Below are 26068 nucleotides of genomic sequence, written 5' to 3'. Positions count from 1 at the left end.
TGTACCCACGTCTTCTAGAATGATGTTTGTGTCTCTTCAGATGGCTCAAAACCCATGTTTCGTTTTCCCTCTTCATTGTAAGGGTTCACCTCTTCACAGTTTGATCCTGCTTCACTCCTACTTTCTCTCGCCCTCCTGTAATGAAAATTCATTTTATATTAGAAGCCCCTGTTCTGTTCAAGTCTTTCTGGATCCCCAGAATCCCCTACTGTAAATAATACTGTGTTTAACTGGGAATATTTATATAAAAGGAATTGTGTTGGGTTTAAGGGGAACTGTAGCAAACCTACTACATTCTTAGAAACCCCATTAATGGAGAGACATAGAAAACCAAACCAGCTATATTGCTGTTAATGCAATAATATTTAAGGAAAATTACATTACTGGACAGCCTCCAACAAGATTATTGAAAACTGCAGGTGCTGATGAATGTGGACAACTCTGCTGTTGGAGAAGGCACTGTGTTCCCAGCAGGCCACTCCATCCACCTTGCAGTGGGGCTGGCAGAAGCCTGGCCACACCGCGGCTCCCTGAGGCCACAGCATCCAGCTGCCTTGGTTAAACTGCTGATGACGGGGAGATTGCACGAAGCTGCCAAAGCTGCCAAAGCTGCCGTGCACTGAAAGGCAGGGAGCTGAACCTTTAGCTGTCACTGTTGATAGGAGGGGGATAATAAGCTTTAATTCCTTAACTTGCTTCAGTTAGATTTGGCAGCCTATTTGTGATTCAATCGTCAGGACGTCTCCAAGTGGTCATGATCATAGTATCAAAAATATTACTCACCTTTTGCGATCTCTCTGCCCAGTGATGATCAAGACAATAACTCCAATGACAACCAGGCTAATGACCACCCCAAATATAATTAACCAGACGGTGACTGGAGGTTCATAAGGTGTGGCCAGGGTCGGAAGTATGCCCGCAAACTCCAGCGTGTTATCATCCAGTCTGAAAGCCTCGTTGATTCGTCCCCGAGACATCCTGCCATCAAGAGCAAATTTAAACAGTTTCACTGGGTTTTTGGAAGGAAATATACAGTTTTCAGTTGTTTTATAAAACTCCAGTGTGCCAAGCTTCCCCGGAACTGCTCAGTTGAAAAGGCTGCTCAGGAGGTACTGCTAAACCCATATTCCTTCTGGCATGGGGTGGTGAATGACAACCACAGCAACTTAAGCCCTTAACCTGTTGCAGCTTAACTGACATGTTCAGACACTGTATGAACTCTTAAACTCAGTCTTAACATTTACGAAAAGGAGGCAAACAGCCTTCTGATCTCCCTCTCTATTTGCATTTTGCCCCTCATTCTCTTTACCCTAAGTTTCTTGGCTATCCATAAGTTTCTTGGATATGTGACAGAAAACCACAGCTTTGACATCTTCTTACCTGTTTCCCTCCTACAGTCTTCCATAGTTTTGATTCTTGTGTTTTTCACCGCCCTGAAAACCCTTTCCCTGGTGTATTTTCAGTGCCTTGATCTTCCCTGAACTTCTGCTTCTGCTCTTGAGTGCTAACCAGACAGTGACTTTCATAGCCGTATTCTTTTCCCTTGGTTCACCAACTTATCTCACTGCTTTTTCACCCCATCTCATGTTGCTGCTGCTTTTAGATTTGTGCCCTCTTCATTTCCCACTGTACATTATCTGTGACCATCTACAGAGTGGCAGTTTTACTTATCATTTTTACAGCAATGACTTACAGTGGTGTCATACTGTGCTATAAAAGAGCTCTTCATTGACTCACCCATAAGTAGGAACTAGCTCTTGCTCTGACCTCTTCTTTTCTGTATAATCAAATACATCTGGCTGCCTTTCTAATACATCCTTATTCTGGAGTCCTTGCTAACAATAATTCTTGCACTGAATTTTCACTAATGAGAGGAAGAAAACACACGTGCCAGCACACAGTTACAGTGCTCTGTATTTCAGAATATAAGATAGTTCCTGTTAAAGTTTGAGCAATTATATTTTCTGGCAAGGTATGATGCAATTAGGCGTGCTATGGCAGTTTTACAAGCCCCCTGAAGCATTTTACGTTGGCTGTTGTCCAAGACTCTATCAGATAGATGGACTGTTTTCTTTCTGTTAGAACAGTTTCTCTCATCCCACTATTTCCATGCTAACTGCAGAACTGACTTTCTTATCACCCCTTCTGCCTCAGCTGACTTGAGCACTGCTTTGCCTTCCACCCTTTCACCTGGTTGTTTGTTTGTTTGTTTGTTTTTTCCCAGAGAGCAAAATCTCACCTGATGGCATTTATCACATCAGCTTTGGGCACGATATCACTGATATTGCCTGGCATGCTGACAGTAAGGTAGAAGGAGATCCTCTGTGTCTGTTGCCCAACATGAATGTCTGTAATCCTGAATGAGAAACAGAAGAGAAAGGCTTCTTCTTTGTTAATTGTTGAGGTGACATTAGCTTTAAATTCGGTCAAGTGAACAGTTGCGTTTGATCAGCAATGCCAGGGGGTTAGTTTATGCTGAGTGAACGTTTCCTAATGACCTCAACTGGGAAGTGAAATCAATTTTCCTGACAGAATTTCTTTTTCTATGTGCTAATTCGTAACTTTATGTGGAGAGAGTCTACTCCGTACCTAAGACAATCCTTGGCATAATTTTCCAAAGCACATTATCAGCTGCAGAACAGAGAGTGTTTGGGGCAGGTCTCATGAATGAGGTGATGTATGAACTACCAAGTGAAAAAAAAAAATAATCCTTCATCCTTATATTCTGCTGGGAGTAGATCCTAGATGTTCTATGACTGATGTTCTGTAAAGTAAAATCAAATAGCTTAAGTAGATAGCTTCTGAAATTTTTTTAAGAGACCTGATAAAGAGGGTTGTTTTTCTTACCAAAATCAATTTCAGATTATAAATTTTATGTTTCTAAGTGAACCTAGATAGGATTAGTAAGTCTGCACAGAATTCTAGTGCTTTATAATCAACAAGTTTATCTTTCCTTGGCCCAAAACCTCTTGGATATTCAGTATCATACACATACATTGTTAGAAATGTTTATTTCTAATCAATGTATCTTCCCTGCTAGTCCCATATAGGTGTCCAGCACAACTTCTCAAGGCTCGCTTCCAGAGTGGTAAGCTGTGGGAGACAAAGCCTTCTGCATCCACTGAAGTTACCTAACTTTAGCACGTTACTCCTCAACTTCAGACTCCTGAGTGAAGAGAAAAGACAGCATGTAACCAAGCTGGCACCTTGCCTTTTACAACCAGCTGATGTTTGACATTGTTGGCTATCACCTTACATTTGACAGAAGGCACAATTAATTCCACCAATTCATGCTGCTAGCGAACCAGAAGCAATATAGACATAGCCGGCACAATTAAGCAAGCCACTCACTGGAAGTTAACTTCCTGTTGCTTCACCTCTGCAAAGTATTTTCTCATGGCATAGGCGATGGATGACCTGAACAAGAAGAGCTCGCTTTCATCCCATTCATACTGCAAAAACAGCACAAGAGAAATTCATCAGAGATGGCAAGTTATCTGACACTAAGAAATCATTCTAAAAAGAAATAGCAATTGTAATGCTTGGCAAGCACTTCAGTATTATTTATTTGTGCCATGATAGCACTTCAGGAACCTACTCAAACCTTTTAGCTCTGTTAATCCGGGCGCTCTGCAGGAGAATAACCAAGCAGGCATCCCCGCTGCCAGACACTGCATCATACTGTCCCTCTGCAATTTCTGGTACCTTTACATCGGACAGCTGAAGATGCTGCAGTCCCAGCCCATCTCCCTGCCTTAAAGGGAGCAAAGGCAGCAGGAGCAACATTATTCCTACTAAATATTGTGCATTCTGTTTGAAGTCTAAAGATTCCATAATTTAGATCTTCTTTTAATCACATAATTTTATTTGCAGACCGGCTCTTTTAAGAAGGAGAAACTTTAGGGTGGGGTTGTTGTGGGAAGGTGGCTCATTTATTTGCTTGATGAGCTGGGATTTTTGTTTGGGGTTTGTTTTGTTTCAGTAAAAAACTCTTTGCACCAGTATTTCTACAGCAGGCATATATTTATTGTTCTTCCCTGGCGAATAGATAGGTGATATAAAAAATGCACTGCCTGTGTGCAGGCTCCTCCTGGCCTGCCTTATGAGTCCAAAGTTATTTGCAGTGGAATTCAAAACCAGCTTCTCTGGGGCAGGAACCGGGAGGTGTACAGGGGGCAAAAACCACCGCAGGAGCTGATAATGCAGCCTGGTCTCTTGTGTAACACCGCGCGTGTACGAAGGGAAAATTCCCGTTTGAACTCTGTGGCAATTTTTTTTATCCCCCAAAGGCCTAGATTTGATTGCATTTATGGTACCTGAGCAGGAATGCCTATAAATGCTGTCAGTGATAGTTTTAGACAGCTCCTGACTTTCTCAAATGTCATTTGGGAAGGTGTGGTAGGAGGCGGCTCTGTTGTAACAGGCCTTATAAAACCCAGCTACATTTTTCAACCCTGTCCTCCTCTTGACACCGATATAAAACGGAGAGAGAGAAATACACGGCAGGAAAGAGCAGAAACTCTTGTCAGTCCGTGCAGGACCAGCAAGGCGCAGGTGACCCAAAGCCCCTGCTAGCAGAGCAGCCCCCAGCCCGATCCCGGCGGCGTGCGGAGGGCAGGGGCTGTGCCAGCTCTGGCTGTTCCCGCTAGCAAGGGCTGAAGCTGCGAGTCACCTTTGCCTCGGCAAATGCCCCCGGCTTTCTCCTGCCTGCTGGGCAGCAGGCAAAGCCCTGCGCCGAAGCGCTCTCGTTGTTACCGCTGCTGTCTCCGGCAGCTGGCAGTGTTCACCGTCACAGCCCGCGACGCTGTTGTGCGGGGGTTCGCAATTTTTCACTTCTCCCCAACATCTTTAGGCTCTGCAGTTGTTTTGGTTTGTTTTGTTTTGTTTTTTTTTTAACCAGGAGCTAATTGAGCTTGATTCCTCTACTGCTGCTTTCTGTACTTAGCATCTTAGCTTTTTAATCATTTGTTTCCGTGGCGTATATTTTGTCTTTTTAAGTCTAATGTATTTTAATTGCCACCGTGCCTCTCAAGTGCCTTTATAAATACCATTACAGGCTGCGTGGATGGGAAGTACCTAGCTGGCTTCTGATCTGTGTTTGAGTAATGACTGCCCACACGCCTTCCCGAGGCATCTCAGAAACCTACCTCGGCGCTCGCTGTTCGTTACAGAGGCTGCTTTGCCTTTCAGAGCGAAATGAACTTTGCCAAGCGCCTCTGCTCTATTACAGCATGTTCCCGCCAAGGTCCCACGTGTGACTTGAAAGACAGCGTAAGTCTGGCCTCTAATTCAAAAAAGGATTTTCCATTGTAAAATCCATCAAAATGCCTGCAGGCTGACAGGTCTCCTTTTCCTAGCACCGCCTTGGGTGCCAGCCTTTTACAATGTAATCACACGTACGACATTGACTCAGTGGGGAATTTTGAATTCATGTTTGAAGAGGGGTCCCGTTTTCAAGTGGTGGTCAGGGGATTGCCACTCCTGGAACCCTTTATTTTAAATAAGAGAGACCCAGAGTGATTCAGCAGGGGTCTTGTAGCAGTTTCCCTTGGGAGTGCACTTTCATAAAGCCCCAGCTGAAGCAAAGCTCTGGGTGTTTCAGCCTCGTCAGCTACACTGGTGATCCAGCCATGCTAGGGCTGCAGCTTTAATCTCATCAGCCTGAAAACAATTAGCAGGGTAATTGCGGCAGCACACATGCTCTGGCACAGCTGCCATAAACCCATCTGTGAGTCTGGATGCTTAATTTGCCAGAACTTTGGGCTGTTGAATCTTCCCTGCTGGTAACAGCCAGGGCGTGTAGCTGAGAGGTGCAAGCCCTCCCGCGTGCCCTGCAGCTGCCCCCGCTGCCCCCCACTGACGCCCCCTCTGCAGAAGACGGAGGGGTCTTTCCCTTTCTGCTCTATCCAAGGTTTGCTGGTACGCTCAGAATGCTTTCTGCTGGCCTAATGGTGCAAAGCAGCTTGAAATACATCTTAAACAAACAGTTGCGCTAGGTTCCCAGCTTCTGTGCGCTATGAGCCACATAAAGCAGCCAAAACGTATTGCTCTGTGTAGTCGGGCCGAGGTTCCCCCTGCCTTTTCTCTACGGCAGTTCATGGGTGTACCATTACCCACTGCTGGCATACCAGCATTCAGTCACGTCCCCGGGAGCTCAGCGTAAGGGAAATTTGTGGGGAGCTGATAGATAGAGCTGATAGGGGAGCTTCCATTCAGAAAGCTACTGAATGGAAAAGGTCTCTTGCAAGTTGGTGATGTGGACTGGTTTTGAGAAGAAAATGCATGGCTTGCTCTTCAGAGCTCAGGAACCTACCATCCATACAATAATTCAAATTAAGTAATCTGTATGAGATTGTTTTACAGCTGCTCAATTGCACAACAAAAGACTATGATGGCAAAAGGCAAGCATAAAAATGGTATTAAGATAAACATTAACCATAATGACTAATAAATGTGTTGTAATATGGAACCTTTTCATGCTGTTGATACCAGTTTTGAATTGTATCTAACGCGACTCAGCGGTCTAGGAAGCAATAAAACTCCAGTGGGGCTTGCATGTGAGAGCGTGATAGAAGCGAGAGCATCAATTCATATGAAAAATGAGCCCATGGTATTGTGTCCTTGCTAGTCCAATAGGATCCGATGCGCAGGTCTAAATGACCTGCCTGATGACATACTCGTTCTTGGAAAATTACTAATGTTCTGCAAGGTGAAAATGGCTATTAACAGGAATGAAGTGTCTGCACTTAAGCCTTCTGTGCTGCCTCTGTGAGATTAGCATAAAGAGGCACAGCTAGAATAAGGAGCAAATTTTCAGTCTGGGTTAAGCAGATGGGCTAAGCCAATGCTCTGTTTAAAATCTTAAAAGCCATCTTTGGCTTTGATGAGTTTTTTCGGTTGCTGTAATACATTTTATTGGACCAGCTGGTATAATTGGAGAAAGCAGGCAAGCTCTTGGGAATGAAAGCCCTTCTCCTCGTCTGAAACAGAAGCAGCTGCAGTGCCCCCCACAATCTTAATAGCAAAGCTGTCTCTGCATAAGGGTTGGAGGGCAAGGAGGCAGCCGAATATATCAGGGCCTGGAAAGATTACAGCGACAGGCAAACAAAACTCTACAAAGGACTGCTGACAGAAGTGTTTCAGTGTGAAAGCAAGAGCATTTGAGAATAGAGAGTGGGATTCAACCCCTCTGCTTTAGCTCCACATTTAAATGTGAAGTAGCTGCTCTAATAATAACTTCTGAAGGCAGCCACCATAGCCATGATAATGGAAATTAGAAGAAATTAGGTAGAGGCTTTATTTACACATCAGCATAGCTGGGAAAAATATAGCCATTTTCAGGTACACGGGTTCCCCTATGCTAGCCCTCCGGCCTGTTCTGTAGCAGGTTAAAAGTGATCAGTACCTCCAGAGAATAACTCAACTCATCTAGCTGAGATGTCTTTCTTAAAACGGGTGCGATCACTCCCTGGAGAGGTCCCTCCACTAATTGTAGAGGGAGTCTTGACCGCAAACTCAGACAAGACATCTTTTATGTGATAACCCTTCAACTGAGCTGATGCCACTCTTCAGACACAAAGATCAGCTATACCCTGCCTTATTTTCTGAGAGCCATTAGCACGTCTCTGTTGCCCGAGCAATGGGAAGAGTGCCACAGCACAAACACACTTACCGCCTGGTCCCCCAGCGCTGACTTCAGGCTGATGCGCACTTTGATGGCATTGCCAGAATCTGGTTTAAAAAGAAACAAGGGCCGTGTCAGAGCTGCAGCAACAGAAAGTCTGACCCTGGGAAATGGTGGGATGGCTAGCATTTCCTTACAGGTTCCCCTGCTCCCCCTGGCCAGCTTGGTGGGATTGATCTTGTTTCCCTTCAGCCACTTCTACCGCAAACATCCACATCTGAGCTGTCAGTCACCCAAGTCTGGCTTTGTAGTAGACGGAAAGAGCGAGCACATCTAGAGTGCAGTCCTCCAGTCTTCTTTAGACATCTCCCAAAGGAATTGCCTCTTTCCCGCCATTGGGAATGAGCAGCTCAGATGCAGATGCTGGTATCTGGTTAGGTGAATCCCACCATTAGAGACCAGCACAGCACTGTAAGACTTACAGTGCTCTTCAGTACTGACAGTGATTACACGTGTATAACCTGGGTGGTTCAACACTCAATGTCACCACAATATGCTGGAAAATGCATTTTTCCATGGTCTTCTCCTTTTCCTCTCCACTTGAGCTCCCGTCTTTGACTAGCACATGACAGCAAACAAAATAGTAGTAATTTTTCTGTACTGGTTTGCGCCTATGCCCCCAGCTCTAGCTCCCAGGACGGGTGGCTCCCAGCCCTGCAGAACAGGCGTGCTGCTCTCAGGCAAGCACCACACAAGTCCAAGCCGCTGGTCTTTCTTCCCTCTGCACAGCCATCCCACACTCTTAGCGCTGCCACTATTAAAAAAAATAAACTCTATTTCTGAAAACTGGGTGAGGCTGTGACAAAACCCATGTGTGCTGACTTCTCCAGCTTTGGCCATGAGGAAGCCAGTCTGCCTTCCCATGAGTAGAACTTACTGCTCAGTGTGTATTCCCCATAACCCTGCTTCCCTAGGGAGAAGAGCCTCCAACAGCTAAAGACAGAGGGACTTTGCTGGTCAAGGGTTGTGAGGACTCCCAAGTGTCCTTAATTCACCGACAACCTGTACGTACATGGAGCCCAGTCTGTTTTCCAACCAATGTATCTGCCAGAATTGTTTTTTTGCAGCCACTTATATAAAGGTTCGAAGTAGTGGAGCAAGGGCACTGCATTCATGTATTTCTCTCCTGTTATGCTTTCCAGTGCTTGAGTCCAGGGCTTGGATCTGCCTAATTCAAGCAATTGCCTGTGTATGTGGAAGGAGAGGTAATATATGTTATTGCCATGTTCCATCTAGACATCTAGCAAAAAAATCTGCAATTGGTATCAAAGTTTTCTTTTTTGCTTCTGAATTCCCTCCTTCCTCCCATCATTCCTATTAATAAAAATAAACTATTTTCTCATTAACAGGCAATCAAACCTTTGATGTTTAGATCCTCAGTGGATATAAATTTAGTCAACTTGTCAAAATAAACTGAGTAGATATATGCTAAATTTTCAAGCTAGGTTCATTCTTGATGCAACCTCATTGACTCCAGAAGCTTTCAAGGCTTTGTTATACTCTGATTTATTACGTGTGAGAAATTTGCTTTGTTACCTCAACTTCTGACCAGCTGCTCTGGAGTTGGTAATGTCACATGTGTGAAGAGGGCCGGTATGGTTAGCTGCCTTGCAAAGTGCCTCCTGAAACTGGAACTGATAGATGGTCCGGGTGTAATACCTAAAGGAAGGGCAAGGAGAAGGCAGGCACAGGTTTTATTAGTCATCTGGCACAGAAATCTGCAAGCCCTTGGCCTTTGGAAAGCTCTGCTGTGTCAGCCGGCGCTCCTGCTTGGGAGGCTGCACTGCAGGGAGAGCAGACAGCTGATATTTATAGTCTACACTAACTCAGATTTAACAAAATGCCAAGATCAAATGCAGCAGAAGAGCCCCAAATATGTTTGCTACCACATAAACCATGAGCGAGTACAGTTTTTAAGGCCCAACTCTCCGCTCCAGCTGAGCCCTCTAAAATGAGGTGGCTGGGACATGGAGGGACGTCCAGAGTTGGTTGCTTCAGGGCTGCATGTGCATGGCCCAAGTGACAGTGGTATGGAGCATGCTGTCTCCCCAAGAGGCAAGCATCTCATACAGATGTGCTCCCACCAGTTTGATGGCAGCAGGAAGCTTCTCTGCTCGGCAAGAAGCTCAGCAGCCTCCTCGCTGCTCAGAGATTGCTATGGAGCAGCCCCTGATGTCCACAGAAACAATTCCACTGAAATCAGTGACCTTCAGTCAGGACTTTAAACAAAATAAGAGTGTGTCCTGAGACTTCCAGTAGATGTTTTAGGTAGTCGGGGCTTGTTCTGTACCCAAAATGTAGGTCATGAATTAAACACTGAGCTACCTTATGAATGAGTAATCATTGGCCACATGAAACAGCACTGCAGGGTCGCAATAGGTTTCATCATGAGGGACTGGTTCAACAACGCCAACTATTTCTCTCCTGGGGATGAAGGAAAAACACAGGATTTCTGTTAACAGATAATAAGGAAAAATAATCTGACTTTGCTCTTCCTCTGTATTGTCTGATATGTATGAGCACCTCTCTCACTTCCAAACAGAAGAAGTCCATACAGCTCCCAGTAACCCCAAATGAGTACTGCTCCACAGCTGGAGACCACAGAGAAGAAGCTGCTTTGAAACTGATAGTGCAAGGAAGGTATTTGTATGATAGCAGGGTGTGCAGGAATTAGTGGTATGAAATAATCTACCAGACATGAGGTTCACACACACACACCTCATGCCCTGGGCCATCCCAAGTTTGGAGACTAACACTTGCGTTTTTGTGCTGGGTATGTGCATGCAGAGACTGGGTGACCCAAAAGGTGTATGGCCTGCTGTGCCACTGGGCTGGAGATGAGGTTGCTCTTTATTTTCCTCTCCTGAGAGCATGTTTCCTGAGCAGTACTATGGAAACAAACCCATGCCCTAAATTCTGAAAATGGTAATAAACTTACATGGAAATATTTCCCGTAAACCTGTATTTCAAGGTCTTGTTCCAGCAGAAAGCTTGGCAGTGCCGCTACAGCAGATGTAATAAGCTTCTCTGAACAATTTGTCATTCTCCATTTCTCTGACATCTCTGCTACTTTTGAATAAATTGAAGCTGACTGATTTTTACAGCTTATATCAAGTTTTATTATAGATTTTGTTTGCTGATGGAGGCTCACTGTGTTCGTGTTGGAGTGCAGACTACTTTTTCAGTGTGGGGCTTGTTCGTTTCTTCGCATTTTTCTGCCCCCATGTTAACAAACCTTGGAAATGACAGAGTCCAGTCTGAATCAAACCGCTTTTTAATCTTGAGCTCCAGGGTGCTGAAAATAGACTGGCTGGTGGGCATAATCTGAAAAGGCACCTCTGGATGTTACTTGCCAAGGGAACTGTATTTTCTTGACCGAGAAAGGTGGTCTTAATACATAACCTTAACACTTAAGAAAGAATACATAATACATATCTTAATGCTTAAGAAAGGAAAGAATCAGTCTGGAGTCTTTCAGACAATTTGCCTCCAAAACCACTCTAGAATGGGGAGGAAACGCAGAGCAGAGAAGTGTGCACAGATATTTGGTAGACTGAGATCTGTACGCTTCTCAGGCTGGCAAGTACGATGACCTTCGCTTTCCACTTGTCCTTAAGGAGGTGGGGAGCAAACCAGAGCACGCGCCCGATGAGGCTTAGGGAAGGGCTGCGCTTAAGCTACAAAGATGCCTCAGGGCATGCGTCGGGGGGACAGCGATGTTGATCCTGGGATCCAGAACATCCCGTGCGAAGGCCATGGGCTGTCTTTGTCAGAGAAGCTGACATTAGAAATGAGAAAGTCTGCCAAGAGGCAGGGTAAACTACCCGGGGCTGTACACAGTGCTAATGGGGATACATGGCTTGTGAGACATCGTCTGCACCATGTTGGGTGTTTCTAGCTGGCACTCTATGGGGCTTTGTAGAAACAGCGAGACAGATCCTGCCCTATGGGGGCACAGTATGTTGAGTACCTACAAAGGGTTGGTTTTGCACATTCATTTGCAAAAAATCCTCTTTGTTTCTCAAACTTACTTCATCTCCCACCACCGCTTCATCCATTCCTGCTTTGTAATCTCTCCCCTAAACACCATCCACCTCCACTTCTCCAGCATGTAAGTAAAAGGCATTGTTCCAACAATCGTTAGTGCTTGTTTGAGCAGAAAGTTGATTTCAGTTTCTGAAGAGAGAAACAGTTAAGGTAATGGTTATGGTAGCAATTAGTATCTGATTAGACAGCTGAAGTTGCTTCCTTTTACAGCTAATGCTTACATCTGGTTGGAATTACAGATTTTCACTAAGGAAAAAGTAGAAGGAATAATATGACTGAAAAAAACATGAGAAAAGATCACTTAGGTACTGTATACAGTTTTGTCTCTCTTTCTTTGCCCCCTACCTCTTAAATAACCTAGTCCTTTGGCATTTACATTTCATCATCCTCCACTGAAAACCTTCCCATGCTCTGGGGAATTTTGAGCTGAAGGCTTTGGTACATCTCCATCCTCATAAGGTAATACTCAGAGAAGCCAGACAAACTGCATTATAATGAGGGCCTGCCTGCATTGTCCACTCAATATTCACTTAAGTGGGAGACGTAAATCTCAAGGTTTCAGTTTCATTTGAACTGCTGAATACATACCTTGGTAGAGATATGTATGGATTCATGCAACAGAAATTGAAAAGACTATTGGAGGTTCATCTAAATGAACTATGAAGATTTTAGGATGAGTTGTTCAGTACTGAAGGTAAAGAAGTGCTAGCTATTTGTTTGTAAATTATGTAGCAGCATTATAAAGCAGCGATCTTTGCTTCACAATGTGATTTGGGAAAAAACTGTCTCTGGTAAGTTAGTGGGGTAAGATTTTCAGAAGCCTCTCAGCTGATCATTCAGTTTGCAGACACAATCTTTGGCTACAAAATAAGGCCTGCAAGTGCTTTCACTTAAATATATAATGTTTATGCATTTATTTACCTTCATCCTCTTGGAAAGTTGGCTCTAGGAGGTCAAGAGATTTCAAGTGCTGAGGAGTGGCTGCAGAAAGTGACATAATTTCACCTACTGCTTCGTGGAAGCCCTCGTTGGCACCACCTCTTAGCAGGTAGGGCTGCGCAGAGTACGCCATGTCGTACTCGATGTGGCCCATCTCATGGTGCGCGGTCAGGAAGTCGTCCATGGTCACTTTGGTACACATCTTGATCCTGCACACCAGACCAAAGTGTTTGTGGTTAGAGAGACAGTGGCCCAGCCAGCTGCTGCCCGAGCCCTGCCGGCCACAACCGCGGGGCAAAGCAGCCTCCAGAGCTTGCCAACGCCCCTCACCCCTTGCAAAACCCGGGCGGCCACATCCTAGCATGGGGTGCAGTTCCTCCTGCAAGAGCGAGGCTTGGAGGGGAATTCGGCAAAACACTTCTAGCCACCTTGAAATTGTGCTGGGAGTAAGAGGAAATTGCTGTTTTGTGAGAAGCAGCTGCTCTCTCAAACTTGGCAATAAACTCACGGTGTGTGTTGGAGTGAGTACCCACCACCAAACTTAGGCAGATAGTAGTGTAAAAAAACCTGCGTGTCAGTGACTCCTGCTACTTCACCCTCATGTAGGTAGTATTTAATAAAGGAATTTCTTTCAAATAGGGTTACCTTTCACCTTCCCCAGACTGCTGAGGTGTGAGGTGTGAGGCTGGCAGCTTTCACTACGGCTCTGCTGGGGACCAGCCTCTTTCCCCAGGTAACTGCGGGGACTGCAAAAGGGGACAGAATTTGCCCCAGGAGACTTCATTGTGTGGGAACTTGCTGTGCCTCTCCTTTCCCAAATATGGAAGATCGATGGATTTTCTGCAGATATATCTGCTAAAGATAGATGGTGGGTTCTCAGGAGGTTTTCACTTGCTACCCAGGGACCCTGTGCTATTGCTGCAGAATGTGCAGGTGTCCACAAATCTCACTGGTATCCACAAGCACCTGCATTTCTGCTCATTCCTTAAGCCCTAGAACATAGTATTTGTTTCTCTAATTCATATAAATAATAGTCACTTCTCTGCTTAAATTTGAAAGCAGTCCTTAGGTCTTCACAGAAAAAATTACACAGAAAGGTCTACAGTCCCACAAGATCCCTGCTCTCTTGTCTTCCTTTCCGCTCTTATCAGCAAGAAAAAAATAATAAATAAGGAAAAATTATAACTTAAACGAGCATGGTGCACCTTTAGTGAAAATATGAAAGTTCTCAGAGATGGGATAAAAAGGGTCATAGTAATTGCAGTACCTGTAGTCATTTTTCCCCAGATCCCATGCCGTAGGATGGCAGACAACCTTCCTGTTGTCTGTCGGTTCTGTGAGCATGGAGTTATTCCAGAAGCCCTCAGTCATTGGATAAAGGCCAACAGAGGTGAAGAAGGCCTCAGCAGCTTTGAATATTTTTATTGCATCCCATTTCTGAAAGAGACAACGTCACCATTAACCACTGCTTCTTCATGGACCCTGTTCCTGACGGCTGGCATAATGCAGGGCAGCTGACTTCATATTTATGTCCCAGCAACTTCAGATCAGCACCTGACTTACTGAGAGTAAGACGGTAGTGTCTGCCTTTGGCATTTCTGTAAATTCTGCTGGGAACTGAAATTAAGTGTTTTCTCCGCAAACAAAATAAATAGATTTCTGCATTCAGAGGTTCAGCAGATAGCACCTGACCCAGACCAGAGAAGCCCTCAATAAAAGATAAGGTAGTAAAGATAAAAAAGGCATTCCTGTCAGTAGCATGTCAGATCTGGGATCCGACCCTTCAGCCACTTCAGTCGGGGACAACTCATTTGAGGGAATGGAACTGCATTCCCAGCAGATGAGCATGAGAGGAGATCTCGGCCAGAACCATAAAACCTGGCACTTGTATCTAAAGGAGTTGCTTATCAGATTGTAACTGCATGTTAATGTCCAGAATACTTTTGTCATTCAGCAATTTTATTATTCTACATAGCAGGAGCTCTGCATTTACTGGACTGAGCTTTCGCAGAGATTTAGGTGGCAGACAGCTCAGCTGGATGAGAATCCTAAATTGGGTGCATCCACCACCAAGGATGACTCCAGCCTTTGCCCTGAGGCTCTGCCAGTAATGCTTCCCTCCTCATGGTGGTACTTTGGTATACACAAAGTTATGACTACAAGGGGGTCAGTACTGTAAAATAGAGGTGAGATTAATGCAGACTTGTGCAAACTGCTTACGAATCAAATTTAGCTATTCCTGCTCTTGCCAGCATAACATTTGCATGAGTGCTCCCTATGAGAGAAGGGTAGATTTCAGGTGAATAATCGTATTTCAGAAAGCAAATTCCACTGATCACCTTTTATTTTATAAAAGGAGTGAAGCTTAGGCAAGACTACATAGAGTTATCTTCACCCATGTTCCCAGTCTGGTAAAGGTGCTGTCACGGCTGTTAGCACTACAGATCTCAAACAGAGACCTTATGGTGCTATGCAGTTATCAAAAGATAACAGGCAGCATTGCAGTTTCCTAGCTGTATCCAAATAAACAAGACTGGCAAAAAAAACCCCTGCGATATACAAACTATTTGATTATGGTAATGGCTGGCAAAGGTCATATTTGATACCAGCCAACTCCATGACTCCTGAAAAATTTATATGTACAAAATATATCTCTTAATGGATAGGTGTCTCTGAGGAAAATAGACTTGGAGCCAAGATTAAGCCAGTCAAAGAGGGTGGAGAAGAAAGAGAGGAGAACAGCAAAGTGAAAAGGTACAGTGGAAAATGCATGAACGCATTAAGGTGAAGAGCAAAAAAGGATGCAGAAAGCAATGCTTTGCTGGTGCTGCGTTTGCCTTAGGACAGCTATGGTTTTCTAGAGAGCAGCTGACATGTGGTGTATAATTTTTATACCATCTGGATTTGTTACATAATGTATATTGCATAAAGGCATGCCTTTCTTACCTTTTGAACCATTGCAGAAGTTACATCAATGTTTGGTTTGGCTGGATAGGGAACAGTCAAGGGATATAGATTTGTCCAAAATCTACCCCACATATCACCTTCAAAAAAGAGAGAAACATAGAAATACTTTAAATGATTGATTATGTATTGTTCAAAAGTGCCAGACAGTTCTATAAATTGTGCAGTGTCATAAATAGGGACTCCTATACATCTAAACAGGTCTGATCCAGATGTGGAGGGGAGCAGTTCCGGGAAGTCATGCATAGGTCAAACTCAGATCAAAGATCCTTTTATTCCCGAAGATCAGCTATTCTCGTACAATACAGTTTCAGGACTGATCACCTTCCTAAAGGTCTATTAACAACTGAACATGCATGTTGTTAGTCCATGTGATTGCTGCTGCCGTGTTCATGTACGTTACACTTAGGGCAGCTTGATGTTGCATGCTTTGAAAGCAAAGTCATGAAACGTGGGAGCTTAGGATAAGATTTAAAAGGAAAAACAAGTCTCTCTGAAACTCTCATTTCTAAGGAAGACAAGTGCTGCAGAGGGGAGGGAAATGTCCCAGCCCAGTGCTGGAGTTTTGAGCTGGGTGCCGCCAGCTCCGGCGAGGATGAGGACACCTGCCTTCCCTACCTGCCTCTGCTGCTAAGCACCTGTGTCATCTCTGCCAGGGACTTCTCCATTTCTCCTCTCCCCTTCTCTTATCTGTAACCTGTTTGTTAATATCCTGATTAAACAGGCAGATTACTCTGTTCCCATGTGCCTTGAAGGTGACTGTCCCGTGTACAAAGCCAGGCTTGCGCGACACGGCCGCGTTGACGTACCCAGCAAGTGAGCAGGGAGGCATCCCGTGGAGCTGAGGAGCTCGGGGCCATAGACCTGCTCCAGCCGGTGCCTCACGTAGGCATGCAGCTGCTGGTACAGAGGTTTTATCTGGAGGCAGAGGAGGAAAAGGAAACAAATTATTTTCTCTTTACTCTACACCACTTATCCCTCCTAAACAGAGAGCCTCTAAGGTGTCTCTGATGAAATTCTCCCAGCAGGGAAGTACACCCCAAACCTGCAGCTGAGCTTTGCCCCCTGCCTCGGGGCTGAAGCACTGAGTCCAGATCCTAGCCCCAGAAGTCCTGCTCAGGTACGAGGGAGGGAGCATTGCTAACTTTAGATGTGAAGTATGAAGGATTCCATCTACCCCATGGGAAACATACCTCCCCCCATGGGCCCTACCTGGAGGAGACACATGGATCTGCAGAGCTCCCTCTTTCCCAGCCTTTGGCATAGTGCAGCCCAAGGGGACCAAGCTGGTCCTAGAATGGCTGCAGAGGCAAAAATGTCATGTATGTCTCCTAACATCTGTTAACCCCATGTAGAAAGAGATTAGCCAGTTTAGAGCAGGTCTCGTCTTCTTTCACATCGACGTGTGAACCCACCATCATAAAACACAACCCTGTGGCCCAGGTGAGAGCTTTTTCCTGCCTCTACCTGCTCAAATGTCTTCTCCACATCTTCGATCAGCTGGTCACGGCTGTATTTGTATTCTTCTGGATAGTCTGCTTCATAATTTGCTCTCCAGTAATCTCCGTAGTCAGAATAACCTTTAAAGCACGGATGCATCACATCAGGACACCACACATGGCACTGCTCAGGTCTGCAGAGGCAGTGCAGCTCCCTGCTGATCCCATGCAGACCTGCAGCCTTTTCCCAAAGCAAAGCTGCAAAGCACGAGATGCTCTGGGTCTAGCGGGGAGGAGAGTGCTCCCCCAAGGCTCTATCCCATGAACGTGCAGGTACAGGAGATTTCCAAGAAATGCAGAAATTGCAGTCATGGTTACCTGCTAATTAGGGTCATTCCAGCTGGAGATGGAGGTCAAAGGAAATCGTCACTCCTGACTAGAGCTCCTGCGGCTATGAGGGAGGGCAGCCACTGCTCAGGCTGGATACTAAGGGGTTCTTACAGAAGGTATAAGCTGGTGGACATTGAATATGGGCCCCCTCCTCCAGCAACAAAACCGCCAGGGCAACTGTAGACACCAGGACTGAATCACAGCTCCCAGTTCCACTAAGTCTTCCAGTCCACTGAGCTCCATCAAGCCTGGAGTAGAAATGGCTCATAACTGAGGTCTCGCCCTTAGTGGTATGGAAGAAGGTCATAATGACCATTTCTTAATGTTTGTTTTTTTCCTGTCGAACTATTTGGACTATAATTTCTTATTGCTGGTGTTTAGCTCCAGCTTGACAATTTTCACAAAACAAGGGGTATAGGAAAGTAGGTGATACAGCTGCAGCTTGGCCAAGACACAGATGATGTAGCTACTTCAGAAGCTATTTTAGAAGACCCCCAAAGAAAATTAGCAGCCACCTGCCATTGTTCCTTGAAAAGACAGTTCCCTATGATTTGTGTGGAGATGTCTGACTGGAAGCACATTTCCTTTAGTGCAAAATCCTTTTTAAGCACCTGGCTGCATCTGCTGGCCCAGGCCTACCAAATCTGATCATTCCAGATAGGGCATAAAGCTTATAAATGTATCACTGCTTGTGGCTGCTGCAAGAAGGTCAAGGCCGACAGAAAAGAGGAGATGTCTCCAAGACTCAGCAGCACTCAGAAGTTGTTTAAATGGAGCGTGCTTGCCCATAAGTCACAAGCAGTGTAGTTCTGGGTAAGGCAGTATGTAATGAAGGGCACTGATACATTATGGCATTTGGGAAAGGGGCCAACAAAGACATCCCCCTTTTGTCCAGGCTGGTGACAGACCTCTGATCTGGTCGATGGCACCTGTCTACGTTGCCTCTCACTTTACAATGTGCGCACCAAGAGCAAATTATGGGCAAAGCACTGCTCATCAATGTGTAAAAAAGTATGGGTTTTTGAATTCCTGTGCAAATTGTGCAAGACTGTGGTATGTTTGTTAATTTCTGGAAGGCAGAAAAAAGAAAAAAAATTGTGACTTACCATTAAGCTTTGCAACCTCATTTTTAAGTTCAACATACTCTTCGTATAATGGTCTCATCATCCTGCCAACATCAGCTCTCCAACCTTCCCAGGCCCACAGTCTCTCATGATAATCCGTGCTATTAGCCATAATAGTGTCCAGACCTGTCAGAACAAAAAAATAAGTCCTAGGCCTTGGAAAAGCAGAATCTCTTTATTTTTCTTTCACAGCAGGCAAATGAGCCAAAGCGAAAGAAATTTCATTAACTAAGAAGAAAACACTTTGTGTTTGATATATTGAAATATCCCATTATTTTATTGCATCATTTTCTGATTTAAGGTTTTCCCCTTCTTCTCTTTAAGAGACACGGAGCAGATCATGCGTCCCTTAAATGCTCTCTCTGCATTAGCTTCCCTTAAGTTGGTAGCGTTCTTGGGACTGGCCTCAACGCAATGTTGAGTCCAACAAGACTTTGATGACAGGGGAAAAACATAGACTTTCTGTGATGTAGGCAAACCCCAGGTGACAGGCAAGCTGCCACGCAAGCTGAGCAGCCCTCTCCTACACTTGTCTACTACAAGTAGGAGACAGTATGTCTCGCGGGCAGCAGGCCCGCTGGAGGTCCCTGAACTGCAAGGTGCAATTAAATTATGACTAAGCTTTAGATAGCAGGATGTATCTATTTCAAACTACAGCCTGTTCTCTTGCAGTCAGGAGCCACCCTTGGGCTTTTTCTTTTTGAACCCTCAGTGTAAAGGACACAGCCGGGGCAATGGTTAGTACTGTACCTGGCTCCAGCACCAAACACTCAGACGGTTCGGTGATTTTACAGACGGTCCCGGTGCTGTAGATGGTACTCATTGTATTTAGCACAGTGCTCAGCTGCAAGTTAGATGCGAGATAGCCCATTAGAAACCCACTCTGTGCAAAATAACAGCCAATTATGCTAATTCCTTAAGAGCTCGATTCAGCACTTCACCCACCAGCTTAACATTTAAGCATATGTTTAAGCTCAGTAGAGATTAATGAAAGAATTTGCCTAAATGCATTACTGAACCAGGACCTAGCTGGAAAAGACAGATAATCTCCCAAATACATGATGTAATCTACAGGTCCTTAATATCCAGTCAGACAGAGCTCTGGATTTAATGAGCACAGACTGTCACGAGAGAGCTATCAATATACAGCAGCAATAAAACAATAAAGTTTAGCAATGTGCTTCCATAAGCGTGGACCCGCCTAAACTTTCCAGGTAGGTCATGGTTTTGAATGGCAGCAAAAAGGGCTCCTTCTGCAGATGCTGCCAGGCTGACTCTTGCTTGTGGTTTTTAACATCGCATCACACTGATTGCATAGATCTGCTTATACTGCATTACAGAGAACTTACGGTTCATGTCTTGGGTCAGCTGAAGGCCAAATGCATCTGAAATCATTCAGCTCTATCTCAGACGCTATGCTACATAGCTCTGTTTTTATTTTTTTTTTGTTTTCAGGTTTTCATACCGCAAGAAAAACATGCACTTTTAGCTTTTCCTTTAGGACTATGTTATTTCTCATTTAAAGCTTTAAATCAGAACTATGTAGAGCTGTCAGTGGGAGGGGTAGTTAACGACTAGCTCTAACTTTATCTCTGTCAGCATTAAAATAAGTGGGTGCCCAGGGAAATTTTTGTATCAGTGAAGAATATTTAAATATTCCTATGGAATCGAATCACACTGTACAAAAAGTCACTTTTCAAGCAAGAATCAACAATTTCAGCCCCAAAGGCCATTTATCTAGGAAACTGCAAGTGTCTAAACAGGGAGGATACTGAAGAAAATACCTCCTCAACAGAGACAGCATTACCATCAGTGCACTGCTGTGCTCCAAAATAAATATAAGTTTGTATGAACTGTCAGCATTCCCACCAAGGTAATCTGTCTTTCCAGAAACACATCTCATTTGGATCGGACAGGAGATCCAGCCAGTCCGCTGCTTTTCTTGCACAGTGGTTAACACTGCTGACCTTAGCAGAAAAATCTCAGGATCCTTCTATAATCAGGACTGCAGGACCCCCTAACTCATTGCTATGTTTCAAGCTGATCTCCAGCAAAAGGAAACTAATTTAACCCTCAAGTGTTTGGTTATAAATCCCTTTTGAGTCTGCATAGCTGCTCACTCCAATTCCACATATAGTCATTATCCATATACACGCCTTTTACATGAACTTCTCAGTGGAAATGTCAAATCTCATTACGAATCTTGCTAAATCTTTAAATCTTGCTGGCCTTCAGCAGTTTTCTGTGGAAGGAGGTCACCAACCCTCCCCAGTTTCAGGCATCCCAGGGTGCCCGCCGCATAGAAACATCCCCTCTTTTTCACAGTTTGATAACGCAACATGTGCAGAGAAGGAAAGACTTCCTCGACCTCCACCTTTTTGACTCATTGAATGTCCTTTCACCCATCTCTTTCTGCTCATTGCCCTAGGTCTGGACTTAGCCAAGCACTTACCGCAGGTCCTCTTTTCCTCTTATGACTAATCCGGCCCTTTGTGCAAGGACAACTCTGAGGCGTGTGTCTGTTTCAAATTCACTGCATGGATTACATGGCAAAACTGCTGACTTGAGTGGGGACCAGCTTCCTAAGCCAGACCTCCCCTCCACTCCACATGCTGCCATGAGCACCTCGTACAGGCACACTCCCCATATCGATGCTGGGAGACAAGCAGGGTGGTGACAGCACCGTGCCCTCGCTCGTGGGTGTTGTGGGAGGCAGCTCAACTCACCCAACAAAAATGAGCTACATTCATCAACTTACTCTGCTATATTTTTCCGGTGACAGCACAGATGATCCTCTGTCCTGGAGAGCCTGGATCTGGAGCCTGGTGAGAGCATCCTGGATGCTGGCTAACGGGAAGCTGCTGGCGTTCCTGGAGGCCTCGCTGTAAAACGCGGACCACTTGGCATCCGCCTCGTTCTGAAAGGGGTTCACACAAACCCTGAATTACTCCACCAAAAGAGTGCAGCAGCCTGATGTACCCAGTGGGCAAAAATAATGCTTCTGGGGAGAGCTTCATTTGTGGAGACCAGCTGTGGATTGCGGCTTGAGCGCTTGCACTGTGCAGTGAAATGGCTGGAGAACTTTTTGGCTTTGTTTTATTCACACATCCAGATAACTATTTTTCTTCGGAAACAGCAAAAAGCAGGACTGCCTCCTCACACCGTGCTTGTTGTAATTGATCCAGCATCACCTAGCTGTGTTCCTCGCTACTCTAAATCACCACGTATTCTTCCCTTAGTGCTTTTCTTCACCCACACGTGCTTAACAGAAACCAGATGCAAGCCAGGGCACAACAGTTCTGTGACCCAGATGTCACTCCCCATTTCTGCTTCAGTAGCAGTGACAGACAGCAGCCAGGATATTGGTACTGAGTCTTTTCATTATGCAAATACCACTTTCTCCTGAAGCTTTGGTAAATAACAGATTACACTTGGGCATAGGAGGCTCTAAACAGGTGCCTAAATTGGGCATGCAAAACCTCAATGTTTTGCATGAGATTGCTTTTACCACTGCTGCAATTACATACCATGACACGTGAAAATCCCAAATTTCAGTGCACAAAGTAGCTCCATAAGAGCATTATTTGGATTTGGGACTGTCTTGTTCTTATTCACCTTTTTAAAATGTGTTTGTACATAGTTCAGCATGTCAGCACCCATCCCAAATGGCAACAAGAACAGTACGAATTAACCTGGGTCCTTGGGAGAGTTTAATTAATTGTGCTCATGCCGGAGCTTCCCGGGTTGTGGAGAGGGCACCTGAAATGCCCGTCCCTCCCTGCTGAGGCATCAGGGAACACGAATGTCATTTTGTGCCTGAAGAGCTCTTTCAGGCACACTTCACCCCTGTGCAAACACATGGCGAGGCCAACGCTTTCGCCAGGGCTGTGCCCCGGTAGTCCAGCCCCGTGCGTGACGGACCCACCGTACCTGCTTTAGGCTCTGGTGGAGAGAGGCGGTGGCAGACGTAAGCCCTTGGCAGTCCCATCCCCACGTCCCCCCCTGCCCATGCAGCCCCTCTGCGGGAGGGCAGCCATCACGGGGAGGCTTTCCAAACTCTCCCCTTCACGGGAGCAGAGCAAACAGCCCGGCTGCTGCTCAGCAGCTTGCAAAGCTCAGCGGGCAAGAGCTTGATAAGCACCCAGAGGAAGAGCATCACTGTGTAAATCTGTTTCTGAACTCCTTGTCCTGAGGAGGGACGGAGAGGTGCCTTAGGAACGGCGGGGCAGGAGAGGGGGCTCTTTGGCTACAAAAGCCGGGGGAAAGAAGTTAGCTTGCTGTCTGATTTTTCCCCAGTTAGAGGAACTGGTTGATAAGTCAGAAGAACAGTTACGGGGTTTGTGGCCCAGTTTACAAGGAAACGGATGGGAAGGAGCCAGAAGGGACAGTATTCATTAACTCTGCTCCTCCAGCAGAAAGGAAGGAGGGGAAGCAGTGGGTTTGTTACCAGCGCTACTGAAGAGATCAAGTGAGAGAAAACGTTCTCTCTGACCACTGGACTAATTGGTTCTTATTGCTGGTATCTCCTCATGTATTTTATTATCACCTCATTAATGCTGAAAGTACTAGATGAGGCTTTCATTTTACGTGTTTGGAAACGTTACAGTTTAAGTACCTGGTGCCTCGGAAAACATTCCAGATTGACAATGATTAGTCATTAGGATTTCTTCCAGCAACCAGTCTCCTTGCTTTAATTAAGAAATACGATAATTAAACCATGTTTTAATTAAGCTATAAGACCACAAAGTGGACGACTTAAACCATTACGCAAAAGCAGATGTAGGATATTCAGCTTCATTTTTATGCTTTGAATTGTTTTTCTCTAAAGCTTGAGTTAACTTTAAAATACACACAGCTACAAAATTCAAGGTGTTTTTGTTCATTTTGAAAGGCTCCAAGGTTACAAGATGCTAGCCTGAGGCATGGCAGTATCGGTAACCAGCTAACCAGCCAGATCATGGCTGACTGCTCTTGATAAACACGGTACTTGCCTAGAGACCCCCTTGGCTGGGACAGCTAGAGGTTGGTGTTGAGAAGCAGGGAGAACTGTGGTGCAAGATAGCATAAGTACAAATGCTGTGGTTCCTTCCTGCAGATAGAAATTGACTTTCAAACCAACGTACTAGACCACTGTACTACAAACTCCACTGCTGGCATTTGGAAATCCATGATCTCACTTCATTTTTCCCAGTTTAATACCTCCAGGCAGTCTACCAACAGCCCTGACTGTGAGAAGAGTGATGGGGGGTGGGGGGGAAGGTCCCACTGGGTAAAGGGTGTGGACCAAAGCAAACATTTAATAGAATGCCTACATTCAGAAAATGTTGGCATATTCAGTGAGAAGTAAAAAAATTTCAGCAACAGAGAAGAGAGAGCGTTGTCCGTGTCAGTAAAAAGCCAAGTATTAGTTCAGTCTCACGAAAAGTGGAAGAACTGAGCTCACATGGGTGCAAGATTTGAACCCCGTTCCCTCGTGCCGCAGGGCAGCACCTAGCCCAGGCCCTGGGAGAAGACCATCCCCTCCGGGCTGTGCCCTCTCCAAGAGGAAAGGGGCCCTGCATAGAAACACCGTGCCGGGAGGCACTGGTGGTGGTGGACCCCGAGCAGAAGGCGGCGTCTCTCTCCATCCAGCTCAGATTTTGGGACCAAACATGCAGCGCTCCCTCGCCTTTTCCCTCCACTCACCGGGGTGACTGGGGGTGATGGCTAGGGACAAGTCCAGCCTCCGGCCATCCCCGTGCAGTGCAAGGGCAGCCCAGGCACCAACCCTAGGCTGTAGAGGCTGGTAGCGGCCCCGGCACCTCCAGTGAGGCATTGCTATGTTAAAGCAAGCCCCTCTACCCTCCTGAAACTAAACCACAGCTACCAAAGAAGCAGCACTCCAACTTCAGCCAAGCTCGGTGAAACAAAATAAACTAGGAAGTAGCTGTCAGATTCCCAAAACACCAGTAAAACCCACAGGACAGAGCACTTACCATTTTCCTGGCAGTCTCCTCGGTGATGTTGGTGTTGTAGTTCCATGAGGCAAGGGAGCTCTCATAGCTGATATCTTCTGCCCTCCTGTTAAACTCTTCTAGAAACATTTGGGCTTGTTGTGTGACATCCTGAGGGGTCACGACAGTGCTCAGACCACAGAGAAGCCAGAGGTGGACCAACATATTCATGTCCGGGCTGAGAACCTCCCAAAGAAGTAGGTTTCCTCAGGTAAGCTTCTCTGTCGGGCTCTGTCTCATCAGCCTTCAAGCATGGCTAGTGTGAAGAAAAAAGGCTGAATCCAATTTGCTGGGCCTTTTATAGGTTTTATCCATTGTAGGGGAGAAAGGAAAAAGTTTTTTATAAAAAGCCGAATAAACAAAAGTCAATTATTAACTTTGGAAAAACATAATTCCTCCTGCCATTTTATGGCCTTCTTATAAAAGGCTTTTACTTTTGGTTAATGTTTCCCAAATGTGCTGTCAATGATACAGCTGGTCACTTTATCTATAGCCTGCCCGTGTCTTTGGTAGCTCAGAATCTGTGAATCCTTTAACAGGTTGGTGATAAGCTGTAAAAATATTTAGAAACTTCACTGAAACACCAAGCCATGAACCTTAACTCCCAGGCAGGAAGAAACCCCAGTCAGCCTGACACAGGGTACCTGGTTGGGTGTTTAGGCCCATGTTTTAAAAGGCTTTGCAAAGCCCGAGTGATTTGGAGAATATACCTCATTTTCAAAGCAACTGGGACATATAAAACCAGATTTTTAAACGTGTTCACTGAACTATCAAAAAGTAGTAAGAGACTTCGTGGTATCACGTCATCTTGCGCAGAGACCTAATCTGAACTATAAATCAACTGGACTTAAGTACTAAAGTGACTAAGACTACTAAGATGACTCCAGTTTAATATCTAAATACCTTTGCTAATCTAGCTAGGAACCTAGCACTTACTGCAAATCAATGGGAAAATCAATGCATGAATTAGTTCTGGAAATGCAGCTTGGGTTGAGTGTTATCCATCAGACAATACCATAGTACTTTTTAAATTAGCCTATTTCTGCTCAGGATCACTTGGCTGGTTTTGTTTGGGGTTTGTTTGTTTGTTTCTTGGGGGGGAGGTGCTTTTTGAGACACAACTCTGAAGCCACATCCATGGGTCTGGTTTCCAGTTCCTGGCAGAGCTTCTCCAAAATCACTGTAAATCTGTCTACACGGCAGCAGCAGCAATCAGCCCCTTCATTGCCAAACCCCAAGAAAGGAGCTCCAGCCCTCCCATCTGTGACGGGCTGAACACGGCCTCAGCAGGGCCACCAGCAACAGGCATCCCCAGCAAGCAGAGCCAGAAACCAGGGACTTTGAGGAAGCACCTTGCTTCAATATCTTCTGATACCCATGTCCTGTGGACCAGGGACACGTGATCTCTGTCATCCATGTGCAATCCTCTAACAATCTTTTTTTTCAAGGGAAAGCCAACAACGTTCACTCAACCCTTCCCCAGAGGAC

The 26068-nt window shown here is 45.3% G+C and overlaps 1 protein-coding gene across 1 annotated transcript; it reads right to left on the bottom strand.

Moving 5' to 3' along the window:
- On the bottom strand, positions 1-24751 carry ACE2 (angiotensin converting enzyme 2). Its single transcript, XM_075491896.1, has 18 exons — positions 24563-24751; positions 21346-21504; positions 19338-19431; positions 18570-18713; positions 17102-17214; positions 16444-16552; positions 15617-15714; positions 13938-14107; positions 12653-12879; positions 11716-11860; positions 10010-10108; positions 9221-9343; positions 8697-8869; positions 7673-7731; positions 3352-3452; positions 2240-2356; positions 784-978; positions 1-135 (listed from the first exon to the last, which is right to left on the bottom strand). The coding sequence occupies exons 1-18, from the start codon at positions 24749-24751 to the stop codon at positions 15-17; spliced, it is 2436 nt and encodes an 811-aa protein (XP_075348011.1). The 3' UTR covers positions 1-14.
- Between the last annotated feature and the right edge of the window lie 1317 nt (positions 24752-26068).

The sequence above is a fragment of the Mycteria americana genome, chromosome 1 (assembly GCF_035582795.1).
Source record: "Mycteria americana isolate JAX WOST 10 ecotype Jacksonville Zoo and Gardens chromosome 1, USCA_MyAme_1.0, whole genome shotgun sequence".
Taxonomy (NCBI): Eukaryota; Metazoa; Chordata; class Aves; order Ciconiiformes; family Ciconiidae; genus Mycteria; species Mycteria americana.
This window is presented reverse-complemented; position numbering and strand designations above follow the sequence as displayed.